The 14,628-nt window shown below is 47.8% G+C and overlaps 1 protein-coding gene across 2 annotated transcripts in view; it reads right to left on the reverse strand.

Moving 5' to 3' along the window:
• Positions 1–12,714, reverse strand: part of TBCCD1 (TBCC domain containing 1) — a 75,168-nt gene extending 62,454 nt beyond the window's left edge. For both annotated transcript variants that reach the window (XR_011314683.1, XM_069733838.1), the window contains exons 1-2: positions 12,294–12,714; positions 8,494–8,646 (exon numbers count right to left, since the gene is read on the reverse strand). Coding sequence is in view for 1 of the 2 variants with exons in the window: in XM_069733838.1 (XP_069589939.1) it covers positions 8,494–8,646; positions 12,294–12,629 (489 nt within the window). In the remaining variant the exon portion in view is untranslated. The remainder of the gene's footprint in view (positions 1–8,493; positions 8,647–12,293) is intronic.
• Positions 12,715–14,628: the final 1,914 nt, after the last annotated feature.

The raw sequence follows: 14,628 nt of genomic DNA on the forward strand, positions 1-14,628 counted from the left end.
AAAAAAAATTCCAAGTGCGATGAAATTGCAAAAAAAAATGCAATATCACACATGTTTTTTGTTTGGCTTTTCTGCTAGGTTCACTAAATGCTAAAATGACCTCCCATTATGATTCTCCAGGTCATTATGAGTTAAAAAAGAACATAGACAGGTTTGGTGTCTATTATCAAAGTGGTGAAAAAAAATTCCAAAATTTGCTAAAAAAATAAAAAATTGTGCAATTTTCCAATACCCTTAGCGTCTCCATTTTTCGTGATCCGGGGTTGGGTGAGGGTTTTTAATTATACTACTTGCTGTGAAGATACTTTTTTTTGATTGCCTGTTATTGTATTTTAATGAAATGTCGCGGCGACCAAAAAAACAATTTTTGGCGTTTTGATTTTTTTCTCGCTACACCGTTTAGAGATCAGGTTAATACTTTTTATTGATAGATCGGGCGATTCTGAACGCGGTGATACCAAATATGAGTAGGTTTGATTTTTTTTTTATTTTGATTGGGGCGAAAGGGTAGGTTTGATTTTTTTATTGTTTTATTTTGATTGGGGCGAAAGGGGGGCGATTTGAACTTTTTTTTTTTTTTTTTATACTTTTAAATACTTTTTTTGGCATGCTTCAATAGCCTCCATAGCCTACACGATCGCCTCTGCTACACATAGGTGAAGCACAGATCACCTCTATGTAGCAGAAATGCAGCATTGCTTTAAATGCCGACCAGAGTGGCGTTCACAGCAATCTGCCATCAACAACCAAAGAGGTCTCAAGAAGACCTCTGGCTGTTATGGCAATGCACCAATGACCCCCGATCATGTGACGGGGGTAAGGGGTGTGAGTTTCCGGCCACGTGGTCGGCAGTGCTTGTTAAATGCCGCTGTCAGAGTTTGACAGCGGCATTTATCTAGTTAAAGGGTGCGGCGGATAACGATTCTGCTTGCGCCCATTGCGGCCACATGTCAGCTGTTGATAACAGCTGACATGTCGCGGCTTTGAGGTGGGCTCACCGCCGGAGCCCACCTCAAAGCGGGGGAGTCTGCCAGCTGACTTACTATCCCGTCAGCTGGCAGAAAGGGGTTAAAGTTGTTAAAACTTAGGACAACTTCTTCCCATACCACTCGTTCGGCCCCCACAAAATAATAAAGCATACACTCACCTCCCGTGATGGCGCAGTTTCAGCAGTGCGGTGTTGTAACACGTGATGATGGCGCCTAATCAGATTTGGCATCACTGTCCCCGCCATTGTACGAATTGAGCATGAAGGGGAAGCCAGGGATCAGCTGAAGCCCAGACCTTCCTCTTCATGTTAGATTAGTCCAAAGGTGAGGACGGTAACGCCAGCACTGATTGGGTGCCGGCGTCACGTGTCACAACGCCGCATGGGAGCCCCGGTGAGAGCATGTGCCGACACCATTGGAACAGCGCAAGCATGGGGGGTGAATATAGGCTTTATTATTTTATCGGTGCCAAACATTTTGATCAAGAAAGGGCCGCCTTAGTAGTATTTAGGCACTAGGTGAACATCACAGACTATTATGTTAGGTAGTGAAAATAAAAAAATAAAATAATTTCTACTAAAATGTTGGCTTTGTCCCAAATTTTTCATTTTCACAATGGGCAATAGAAAAAAAAAGTAACCCACAATTTCATACACAGTTTCTCCCGAGTGTGGAAATACTACTGTTTGGACAAAAGCCAGAGTTTGAAAGGAAAATAATTATTTGGCTTTTGGAGTACAAAGTTGGCTGGAGTAGGTTGCAGAGCCATATACAGGGTCCCCAGAAGAAAATTCACCTTGTGGTGTGTAGACAGCATTATTACAGCACGGGTGTCTCACTAATTTTTTCCCCCCATTCGGCTATGTGAAAATGAAAATTTTCATTTGCAAGGATGGGTTCAGATTGGTGTGTGCAAAATCTATTTATCATCCAAAGGGGAATAAATGTTATTTCAATTTTACATTTATTTGCAATTCGCATGCCATCCGATTTTAAATCAACAATGTAATAAATAAGAGACATTCAGTTTTCTGTTAATACTTGCGATGGATACATAAAAATAAAAAAAATAAAAATCGATGCCATATGGACGGGAAGCGCATCTGAACAAATGCTTACAATAAGTACTTTTAGCTTGAAAGCTTTCATTTTTTCCATGGCTCATAAGACGAAGTACATAAAGTGCATATAAGATTTATCTGAACTAGGCTAAATGTGCTGCTATAAATACATCTGTATCTATGCATATATATTTGGGGAGTGGAGTTGCTACACCCCCCTCTATTTTGTGAAATAGTTGCAATTAAGTCTGGTGAGCCGTAAAAAAATACCCTAGTTTTTGACCATCTGGTTTAAGTGTTTCTTAATAATCCTGGCTTCATCTATGGTCTGACCGAGTTATAGGGGTCCGTGGTTATGGTTCACTAGTTTAGCCCCTAAGGCACCACCTTCTTTATAGGATCCCCAACTTTTGCAGGGATTCAGTAAGGGTCAACAGGGACACCCGCCGAGGAGCGGGGGCGCCATTTTGCGTTCAAGAGGGTGCCAACCTCCGCTGACAGGCAGAGACGTCCGGTTAGGGACTCTGGAGGGTGTACTAGCCATTGGAGTAGGTCGGATATATACGTATATAGGGCTTTGTACGGTCAGACCTGGCCATTTGGGCTGAGACACTTTGGTGAATTACCACCTGGCATCGGTTTGGTGTGTATAGTATTTTTGGGCCCTAAGGTGTGGGCAATTTAGGGTTATCAACAGCAGTGTAGCATTCCCATGTAAACTTAGGGACTCGCAGGGTTTACAGGGCTAGCCGTCGAGGAGCAGGGGTGCCATATTGCGTCCAAGAGGGTGCCAACCTCCGCAGACAGGCAGGGAGCATCTTGGGGACGTGTAGAACTTATACTCCATTTATTTGCTCCCACCCATTGCCCTTCATTCATCGGGCCAGGCTTTTATTGACCCACTCTCATTACAAGGGGTTTGGGTGTTGTGTTAGTTTTTAATCCTATTTTTTGATTTGAAATAAAATTATTGTAAATATTAGTTTTTGTTATATATTTTTGGTGGATACTAATTTGGATCATCAAGCATTATACTTTTCAATGCTACTGAGGGGCTGGATCTGTCCCTAGATCTGGTATCTGTCGGCTGTCTAACGCTTTTACAAATCTAGAGACCTCTGACTGGATCAGAGATCTTCGGCTCTCCGTAAAGGAGGGTGTTTCCTCCGCCACTGTCTTGTTGATACATTCCTGACACAGTCTTTTACCCCAAGATGTCTTTAAAGGCTTTTTACACAAGGGACATTCCTTATTTTTAGATTAAGCCTTATATTTTTTGGGGACCTCCTATACTCCACCCCCCAATGTATGTAAGAAAAGAGGGGAGAGACAGAGATGAGAGAAGAGACCAGACATTAGCGTGCTGGACTTTCTCGAAGTTCACTCACCACTCGGACGCATTCAAAGTACGGGTACCGGATCTGGAGGTCGACTGGTTTTCTCCGTGTCTCCCAATGAGACTAGGGACCCCTCCTTGGTATGCCGATCCATCCGTACGCTGTCCGAGCGGCTGCTGCCATGGCGGATCTGGCTCTTTTCACTTGAGCGAGATCACCTCTCCTGCACCTCTTGCTGTGGTATTAAATGTTCTGGTGAAAAGCTCTCCATCTTACACACCACCACTTAACAAGAGTAGTCACCTTCAACCTGGCCTGGTTTAGTGACACAGGGCAGCACATCTGGTTCGTTTAAAGATTCACTCCTCCTCTTTTTTTTTTTTTAATGGATCACCTGGTTGATTCTGCCTTTTACTGGCCGCTCAGCATTTAGTGCTAGAATCAGGTGTATGTGCGCACCTGCATGTTATATATAATCAATCACCTGGCTGATCCTGCCTTCAGCTGGTTAATAAATGCATTTGCGCTTGCGCCGCCGGTAGCCACGTCCGGTGCGCGCTACTTAATCAACTATTCATCTGGTTGATCATGCCTCTGCCTGAACACTGCCGTCGGGCCTGCGCACGCACCCTGTCCTTATTTCCGGTGCGCGCTACTGTCTGTGCTCCAGGCGCGCATCTGGTCACCACTTCTGGTGCGCGCCGCCTTTTACGGTCCCCCTGCACCTTAGCTCCTGTACAAACGTTCCGAGTGCTGCCGCCGGGTATTGTACACCTGCGCGTACCCACCATTTCCGGGTACTCGGCGCCGGCTGGGAAGAAGCTCGCAGCGCCGGGAATGTCCACGCCCGCAGCACTTACCCCAACGTCCTGATGCTCTCCAGTGCTCCGGACACCGCTGCATACCCTTCCTTTGTGCAGCCTCAGGTACCGACCAGGGAGGAGGGGGAGACCTGCTTTCAAAGCTTAACAGGGAGGGCCCCAAAACCTCCGAGGAGCTTACTCGGCCCGGGCACCGATGTGCCTTACGGGCTGCATGGCCACCTTTAGTCAACAGGGGGGGGGGGGGGGGGCACCATAAAAGTGACCCCCGTGGACAGCAGGATTTTTAATCAACAGGGGGGAAACGCTATCTGCGGCCCCCGAGGATAATTTTTTACCCGGGCATTGCCTCACGGGTTGTGGCCATGCTTCGCTCAGGGGGGCATGGAATACATGACCCCCGAGGCGACTACCCGTACCTGGTGACAGGTGCAGCAGACCAGCGCCTGCCAAAATCCACCCGACCCAGGCATCCTCTTCTGTCTTCATCAGAAGTCTTCATCTTGAGGGTTCCCCGTCAAGGACAGGAAACCAACTGATGTGGAGAGGAGCCGCCCCTTTTATCTTGAAGGTTTCCTGTCCTTGATGGGTGGATTCCCTCTCTCGTGGTGCCATCATGTATGACGGAAAAATAGGGTTAAGATTAGGGTTAGGGGTGGGTTAGGGTTAGGCTTGTGGGTAGGGTTATGGTTGGGATTAGGGTTAGGGTTGTGTTGGGGTTAGGGTTGGGATTAGGGGTGTGTTGGGGTTAGGGTTGTGTTTAGGGGTGTGTTGGGTTAGGGTTGTGATTAGGGTTATGGCTAGAGTTGGGATTAGTGTTAGGGGTGTGTTGGGGTTAGTGTTGGAGTAAAAATTGAGGGGTTTCCACTGTTTATGCACATCAGGGGTCTCCAAACGCGACATGGCGCCATCATGGATTCCAGCCAATATTGCTTTAAAAATGTCAAATGGTGCTCCCTCCCCGAAGTGCGCCCAAACAATGGTTTACCCAAACATATGGGGCATAAGTTTACTCAGGAAAAATTGCAACTTTGGGGGTCTAATTTGTTACCCTTGAGAAAATAAAAAAATGATTTTATTTTCACGGCTCTGCATTACCAAATTCTGTGAAGCGCTTGGGGGTTCAAAGTGCTCACCACACATTTAGATAAGTTCCTTGGGTGGTCTAGTTTCCAAAATGGGGTCACTTGTGGGGGGTTTCTACTGTTTAGGCACATCAGGGGCTCTGCAAATGCAACGTGATGCCCGCAGACAATTCCATCAAAGTCTGCATTCCAAAACGTCACTACTTCCCTTTCGAGCTCTGCTGTGCGCCCAAACAGTGGTTCTCCCCCACATATGGGGTATTAGCGTACTTAGGACAAACTGGACAACTTTTGGGGTCCAATTTCTCCTGTTACCCTTGTGAAAATAAAAAATTGCTTGCTAAAAAATAATTTTTGAGGAAAGAAAAATTATTGTTTATTTTCACGGTTCGCCGTTATAAACTTTTGTGAAGCACTTGGGGGTTTAAAGTGCTCACCGCACATCTAGATTAGTTCCTTGGGAGGTCTAGTTTAAAAAATGGGGTCACTTGTGGGGGAGCTCCAATGTTTAGGCACACAGGTGCTCTCCAAATGCGACATTGTGTTCACCAACGATTGGAGCTAATTTTTCATTCAAAAGTCAAATGACGCTCCTTACTTTCCGAGCCTTGCCGTGTGCCCAAACAGTGGTTTACCCCCACATGTGAGGTATCTGTGTACTCAGGAGAAATTGCCCAACAAATTTTAGGATCCATTTTATCCTGTTACCAATGTGAAATTGAAAAAAAATTGAGGCTAAAAAATTTTTTGTGAAAAAAAAAGTACTTTTTCATTTTTACGAATCAATTTGTGAAGCACCTGGGGGTTCAAAGTGCGCACTATGCATCTAGATAAGTTCATATACACAGGAGGACAACAGGAGCGTTTTGGAAAATTCAATATAAACTTTATTAGAAAATATGTTAAAAACTAACACACTTAAAAAACACTAATAGAAAACACCAGAGGAAAATACATCAGTGCGGGCGGCACGGTGGCGCAGTGGTTAGCACTGCAGCCTTGCAGCGCTGGAGTCCTGGGTTCGAACCCCATCAAGGACAACATCTGCAAAGAGTTTGTATGTTCTCTCCCTGTTTGCGTGGGTTTCCTCCGGGCACTCCGGTTTCCTCCCACATTCCAAAGACATACTGATAGGGAATTTAGATTGTGAGCCCCATCTGGGACAGCGATGATAATGTGTGCAAAAAATGTAAAGCGCTGCGGAATATGTTAGCGCTATATAAAAATAAAGATTATTATCAGTGCCCGTATCTTTTGTTAACAATAGGTATCACAATATAACCTTGTTGGCATATAATGATGCATGAAAGATCCATGATGCCCACACCACCACACAAAACGACCAGAGTGCCAGACCCACCTATCTGTCAAATTAGTAACAAATAACGCCAATATGGCTGAAGTAATGAAGGTCTGGCCATAAACAGTAGTCCTCAGTGAGGCCAATTATGGGAAGTGTCCTAGGGAGTAACATAGGTAAAATGCCTAATGGCGTAACAAAGCCCCCACCAGAACACAAACCATATCCGGATCTTACCCAGTACTGGGGTCCCTGTATTGGGCGCAACCCCAATCCAGGGACCCCAGTACTGGGTAAGATCCGGATAAAATAAAAACTCAAAATTTGAAAATTGCGAAATTTTCTAAATTTTTGACAAATTTCCATTCCTTTCACAAATAAATGCAAAAAATTAATCGACCTAAATTTAACACCAATATGAAGCCCAATATGTCACGAAAAAACAATCGCAGAACCGCAAGGATCCATTGAAGCGTTCCTGAGTTATTACCTCCTAAAGGGACACTGGTCAGAATTGCAAAAAATGGCCGTCATTAAGGTCAAAAGAGGCTGGGTCATGAAGGGGTTAATGATGGCCCCACAAGATGCTCCATAGAATAATATGCCCCATATGCTGCTCCATAAAGGTTGATGGCCCCATAAGATGCTCCATAGAATAATATGCCCCATATGCTGCTTCGATAAAAAAAAAAAAAAATGACATACTCACCTCTCATCGCTGGGCGCCGAGTGTTGTCGTCCTGAGCAGGAGGGGACACCGGAGCGCTATGGGGCCAGGTGCGATATTCACCTGCCCCCGTTCCACTGACGCACGCCGGCTCTCTGCAGTGAATGTTCAGGCAGAGGGCGCACACTAAACACGTCATTGCGCCCTCTGACCTGAACGTCACAGCCAGAGGACGCGGAAGACAGCAAAGCAGGGGAACGGGGACAGGTGAATATCGCATGGCTCACCCTCCCTGTTATACTCACCCCCTCCTGGCGCGGTCTGCAAGTACATGCTTCTCCTATCGTCTCTGGCGCGCATCGGCAGCTTGTTCCTGTGCTCAGCGGTCACATGGTACTGCTCATTAAAGTAATGAATATGCGCTCCACACCTATAGGAGTTGAGGCACATCCATATTCATTACTTTAATGAGCGGTACTACGTGACAGCTGAACACAGTAAGAGCTGCAGGAGCCAGTTACCATCTGAGACGTAGGGACGTGCAGAGACGCGTCAGGTGGGGGCGAGTTATGTGACAGCTGCCAATCCTGCCACTCCCCCGCCGATCTCTGGGACAATGACTCGAGTATAAGCCGGAAGGGGCACTTTCAGCCTAAAAAAAATGGGCTTAAAATCTCGGCTTATACTCGAGTATATAAGTTAATTGCTAATAATATTACACCTACTACATGTTGGGATGGGATCTTGGAGGTGGGAAAACCCCTTTACCCCATTCAGATTAAGGCTGTGTGCCCATGTTGCGTTTTTATGCGTTTCTGGCCACAGCGTAAAAAAGCTTAAAAACCGCATTCCCATGAAATCCTATGGGATTCCGCAGTTGCTGTGCCTATGCTGTGGATTTTCCCGCTGCGGAATCGCAGAGAGGTCAAATCCGCAGCATGTTCATTATATTCGTGGCGATTCCGCAGTCATACGATTGCATTGAAACTCTCACTTTACGCATGTGGCTATGCCCACCATGCGCAAAGTGAGAGCTTCATGTGCGGCTGGTACCCGGGTCTGGAGGAGAGGAGACTCTCCATCAGGCTCTCGGTACCATATCCCTATAAAAAAAATTAAAATAGAAAATAGGAATATACTTACCTTTGATGCCAGATACTAAGTTTACATATTCAAAATTTGTCTGCGTTATTTTTTTGTAAAACTGACTGACTAAATGCAGATAGTTTTTACCTTATGAAAAGGTGACTGTCCAGATAAATCAGGAGAAGGTGATCTCGCTCTAGGACTTGGCCATTCATCCCCAATCAGAGAAGTACGCAGAGACACCTTATTAACTTGTTGTATGTAAAGGAAAAGCAGGAACTGCAGGGTGTCCACCGAGAGCTGCACAGGAAAGAGATCAGTAATCAGCAATAGTAGCAATGGAAACAGCCATGCACAGGGCAGCAAAGTGTCCCCCATGCTTTACACTGCTCTGTACAGCACAACTCCAGACTTTCTGTAGCAGATTAAACCCAAATAACAAAAGATACTTAGTTAACGCTATTGTGATTAAAAAAAACAAAACGTAACAGCTATCCCACATCAAGGTGTACCTATCGGGACTATCCTATCCTTTCTAGTATTAAGACCATACCTTATTGTAAGGAAAAAGCAGCACAAGGGCCCCAATGTTCAGCCATTTTTTCTTGGATTTGGTCTCTGAAATGGCCAGTGTGAACGTGCTCTTACACACTGCACATATAACAACTTGTGCTCTGGCTCATTTCTTTGTATTTTCTTGTACTTTGTTCAAACAAGGATGTGGCTCCTCTCCAGAGCTAGGAATTTCATCTATATAGCTTCATATGGACGGGTGTCTGAATAGTCTGGTCCCCGTCCTGCTGTCCTTATTCCCACTGACGGGTCTGTACAGTCTAACCACAACCCCACCCCCCCCCCGTCCTGCTCTGTCCTTAAGGTACCGTCACACTTTAGCGACGCTGCAGCGATACCGACAACGATCCGGATCGCTGCAGCGTCGCTGTTTGGTCGCTGGAGAGCTGTCACACAGACCGATCTCTCCAGCGACCAACGATCAGGGGAAAGACTTCGGCATCGTTGAAACTGTCTTCAACGATGCCGAAGTCCCCGGGTAACCAGGGTAAACATCGGGTTACTAAGCGCAGGGCCGCGCTTAGTAACCCGATGTTTACCCTGGTTACCATCGTTAAAGTAAAAAAACAAACGCTACATACTTACCTACCGCTGTCTGTCCCCGGCGCTGGGCTTCTCGGCACTGGCTGTGAGCACAGCGGCCGGAAAGCAGAGCGGTGACGTCACCGCTGTGCTCTGCTTTCCGGCTGCCCGCCGCTCACAGCCAGAGCAGAGAAGCACAGCGCCGGGGACAGACAGCGGTAGGTAAGTATGTAGCGTTTGTTTTTTTTACTTTAACGATGGTAACCAGGGTAAACATCGGGTTACTAAGCGCGTCCCTGCGCTTAGTAACCCGATGTTTACCCTGGTTACCAGCGAAGACATCGCTGAATCGGCGTCACACACGCCGATTCAGCGATGTCAGCGGGACCTCAACGATCAAAAAATGGCCCAGGCCATTCTGACACGACCAGCGATCTCACAGCAGGGGCCTGATCGCTGCTACGTGTCACACATAGCGAGATCGCTACTGAGATCGCTGTTGCGTCACAAAACTTGTGACTCAGCAGCGATCTCGCTATGTGTGACGGGGCCTTTATTCCCACTGACGAGTCTGTGCAGTCTGCCCCCCCAAACACCCGCCCCAGTACCGCTCTGCCCTTATTCCCACTGACAGGTCTGTACAGTCTGGCACCCGTTCCTCTCTGTCCTTATTCCCACTGACAGGTCTGTACAGACTGGCCCCCGTCCCGCTCTGTCCTTATTGCCCGACAGGTCTGTACAGTCTGCCCCCCCCACTCTGCCCTTATTCCCACCGACAGGTCTGTACAGACTGGCCCCCGTCCCGATCTGTCCTTATTCCCACTGACAGGTCTGTACAGTCTGCACCCCCCCCCCCTTATTCCCACCGACAGGTCTGTACGGTCTGGCACCCGTTCCGCTCTGTCCTTATTCCCACTGACAGGTCTGTACAGTCTGCCCCCCAGTCCCACTCTGCCCTTATTCCCACCGACAGGTCTGTACAGTCTGGCACCCGTTCCTCTCTGTCCTTATTCCCACTGACAGGTCTGTACAGTCTGCACCCCCTCTGCTCTGCCCTTATTCCCACTGACAGGTCTGTACAGTCTGCCCCCCAGTCCCACTATGTCCTTATTCCCACTGACAGGTCTGTACAGTCTGCCCTCCCACCCCCCCAGTCCCGCTCTGCCCTTATTCCCACTGACGGGTCTGTACAGTCTGCCGCCCCCCCCCCCCAGTCCCGCTCTGCCCTTATTCCCACCGACAGGTCTGTACAGTCTGCCCCCCAGTCCCACTCTGTCCTTATTCCCACTGACAGGTCTGTACAGTCTGCCCCCCAGTCCCACTCTGTCCTTATTCCCACTGACAGGTCTGTACAGTCTGCCCCCCCCCCCCCCAGTCCCGCTCTGCCCTTATTCCCACTGACGGGTCTGTACAGTATGCCCCCCAAGTTATTGGCAAATTGTTTTTTATTTGGTTGACAGATTGGGTACAGTATCTGTCTGACATACCGGCAGCACTCGTGTAACCTTTATTATTTTTTGGTATAGCGCCAGTGTATTTTATTATGTTTTTTTTTTTACGTTTACGCTGGTAACCAGGGTAAACATCGGGTTACTAAGCGCGGCCCTGCGCTTAGTAACCCGATGTTTACCCTGGTTACCAGGGGACTTCGGGATCGTTGGTCACTGGAGAGCTGTCTGTGTGACAGCTCTCCAGTGACCACACAGCGACGCTGCAGCGATCGACATCGTTGTCTATATCGCTGCAGCGTCGCTTAGTGTGACGGTACCTTAACATGGCCAGTGTGAACGTGCGCTGACGCATATAGAAAGCTCCTGTTCACCTGTGGGTATCAGCAGATGTACCTGTAAAGATACCGTCACACTAAGCGACGCTGCAGCGATACCGACAACGATGTCGATCGCTGCAGCGTCGCTGTTTGGTCGCTGGAGAGCTGTCACACAGACAGCTCTCCAGCGACCAACGATCCCGAAGTCCCCGGTAACCAGGGTAAACATCGGGTTACTAAGCGCAGGGCCGCGCTTAGTAACCCGATGTTTATCCTGGTTACCAGTGTAAACGTAAAAAACAAACAAACACTACATACTTACATTCTGTGTCTGTCCCCCGGCGCTCTGCTTCTCTGCACTGACAGTGAGCGCCGGCCGGAAAGCAGAGCGGTGACGTCACCGCTGTGCTCTGCTTTCCGGCCGGCGCTTACACAGTGCAGAGAAACACAGCGCCGGGGGACAGACACTTAATGTAAGTATGTAGTGTGTCTATTTTTTACGTTTACGCTGGTAACCAGGATAAACATCGGGTTACTAAGCGCGGCCCTGCGCTCAGTAACCCGATGTTTACCCTGGTTACCAGTGAACACATCGCTGGATCGGTGTCACACACGGCGATTCAGCGATGTCTGCGGGAGATCCAGCGACGAAATAAAGTGCTATTGTTAACGTTGTTACTTATGACTTTTGTGTTTGAAACTGTTAAACTGTAAAGCGCTGCGGAATATGTTGGCGCTATATAAATAAAGATTATTATTATTATTATTATTAAGTGCTGGACTTTCTGCTCCGACCAACGATATCACAGCAGGATCCTGATCGCTGCTGCGTGTCAAACTCAATGATATCGCTATCCAGGACGCTGCAACGTCACGGATCGCTAGCGATATCGTTCAGTGTGACGGTACCTTTACTGCAGCGCTGACCCACTGGTGAGGGAATAGAAATACCGGGCACAGCCACCAATAACCCGCTGCAGCCAATCGCTCCCTGTGCCAGTAACTGGCATGATCGGTCCTTGCCGCTGTCCTCCCGCGGGATGAGGCCTCCGTCCCCCTGACTGTCCCGTACTGGGGGTCTTACCGTGCTCCGGGCCTCCTCGTACTCGTCCACAGAGCCGCAGCTGGACACACACTCCGCCCACTCCAGGCTCTGGTGTGCGCTGCGCTCTGTCAAGCAATGGAAAGCCTCGTAGTAGAGCCAGGCCGTGTCCTCCACCAGCTGCAGCTTCCCGCACGCGATGTGCCGCCACATGGGCCAGCGGAGCCGCGGGTAGCAGCCTTCCGCAGAGCGGGCTCTCACGTACGTTGCCATCTTCCGCAGGTAATGCATGCTAAACTTGGCCGGCGGCGGGAACGGCAGCGCTCCTATCAGGAACGGCTCTGTCCTCGCCCACACGTGGACCGTGTAAGCGTCCATCGCCCAGAGACAAGCACCAGTCCGTCTCCGGCCGCCGCGTCTGACAACTCTGACGTCTCGGCTGTCCTAGAGGACGTAACGCAAAGCCATGGAAACCACGCTCTGTGGGCGGAGCATAGAAAGCGCGATAGTAATCGCAGAAGGCCGTTGTACTAGCGCCTCCCGGCCAGCAGGTGGCGCAGCTTCCGTAGCGGGGGTATGCTCCACCTTACAGTAGTCACTGAGTGATCTCATTGAATGGGAAGTTACTGTATCTCGAGTCGACTCATCCTAATAGCGCTCACAGTGTCAGAGTGACGTCTGTGCCCACCGGGTAATGCCCGGACGTCACAGCTTCATGTATGTCTATGAGGCTACGCTCCAGCGGGAGGATGCGCTAGTCCTTGCCGGTCATTCTTGGACGCATTTGGCCCCGGGGTGAGGGAGGATAGAAACCCACCTAGAATATTGAATGGGCTCCATCTGTGGGCCCTAAGGGTGTGGGCACACCGTGCAGATTTGCTTGTGGAATTCTCTGCCCAGATTCTTGCTCCCTTGGCAGAAAACACAGTTGAAACTCCACGCACATTTGATGTTATTGAAAGCTAAATACAGATATACAGGGTGAGCCATTTATATGGATACACCTGAGTACAATGGGAATGGTTAGTGATATCAACTGCCTGTGTGTGGCACATTAGTATATGGGAGGGGGAAACTTTGCAACATGAGTGGTGAACACATTGATCCAACTTTATTTTTTTTTCAATAAAGAGGGTCACGTGACTTCAAAGTTATTGAGAATTTCACAAGAAAAACAATGGTGTGCTCGGTTTTAACATAACTTTATTCTTTCATGAGTTATTTACAAGTTTATGACCACTTATAAAATGCGTTCAAAGTGCTGCCCATTGTGTTGGATTGTCAACGCAACCCTCTTCTCCCACTCTTGACACACTGATGGCAACACCGCAGTGGATAGATTCCTCCAAACTGTTGGAACACAAAAATTGATGGTGTGGTAAATGGGGTACAAAGATAGTGGGGACATTCTTCATCAATGGAAACCTCAATGCCACTGGATATATGAAATTGCTATATGATGATGTGTTGCCTTCTTTATGCACTGAAGATGGCACAATCCCTGAGTTTTAACATCAAGATCGTGCACCACCACATTATGGGTGTCAGGTCCGAGCATTCCTAAATGAACAGTTTCCTGAAAAGTGATTGGTCGTCATGGGCCAGTTGAATGGCCACCAAGGTCTCCCAATCTGACCCCCTTAGACTTTTATCTTTGGGGTCATCTGAAGGCAATTGTCTATGCTGTAAAGATACGAGATGTGCAACATCAGAAACAACACTAAGAATAAAGTATTTGAATGAAATAAATAAACATATACAGTAGGGTTTTAGTATCTTTATTGTACGCTCAATCCAACTGAAGACCCTCATTCTCCTGTAAAAAAATAAAAACAACAATATCCCATACCTGTCCGCCAAACAGTCATGTCCCACACTGTAAATCCATCTGAAGGGGTTAAATACATTTACAACCAGGAGCCTGCTAATGCAGCCGCTCCCAGCTGTAAAAGATTGGGGAATGCAGGGATGCTTTGGTGACTTGCGGTGCCATCACCGAAGCTGCACCCCCTGGTGGCATAAACTCATTGGAACTGTAGCAGGAAAAAATATTCAGAAAAGTTACCCGCTACAGTTCAAATGAGTTCATGCCAATTTTCTGTGTGGGCAATTTTCCATGTGGGCAATTTTCCTGTGGGCTTTTGTCTGGTCACCGCTGACAGCTTCTATACAAATTGCATACTTGTAGGCACAAGCCCGTTGCTCTCAACACTGGAGAATCCTCAAAATGTGCAGTTTGCACGATGTGAGGATTCGCAAGTCTGTGACTTGTAGCCTATGCCTGGACAAGCCCTTTATCAGGATCTGTCCATGAAATTATTCTATTACGAATATCTTTACACCTAAAATGGGAGATCACAAGTAATGTCACACAAGC

Source organism: Ranitomeya imitator, chromosome 7 (genome assembly GCF_032444005.1).
Source record: "Ranitomeya imitator isolate aRanImi1 chromosome 7, aRanImi1.pri, whole genome shotgun sequence".
Lineage (NCBI taxonomy): Eukaryota > Metazoa > Chordata > Amphibia > Anura > Dendrobatidae > Ranitomeya > Ranitomeya imitator.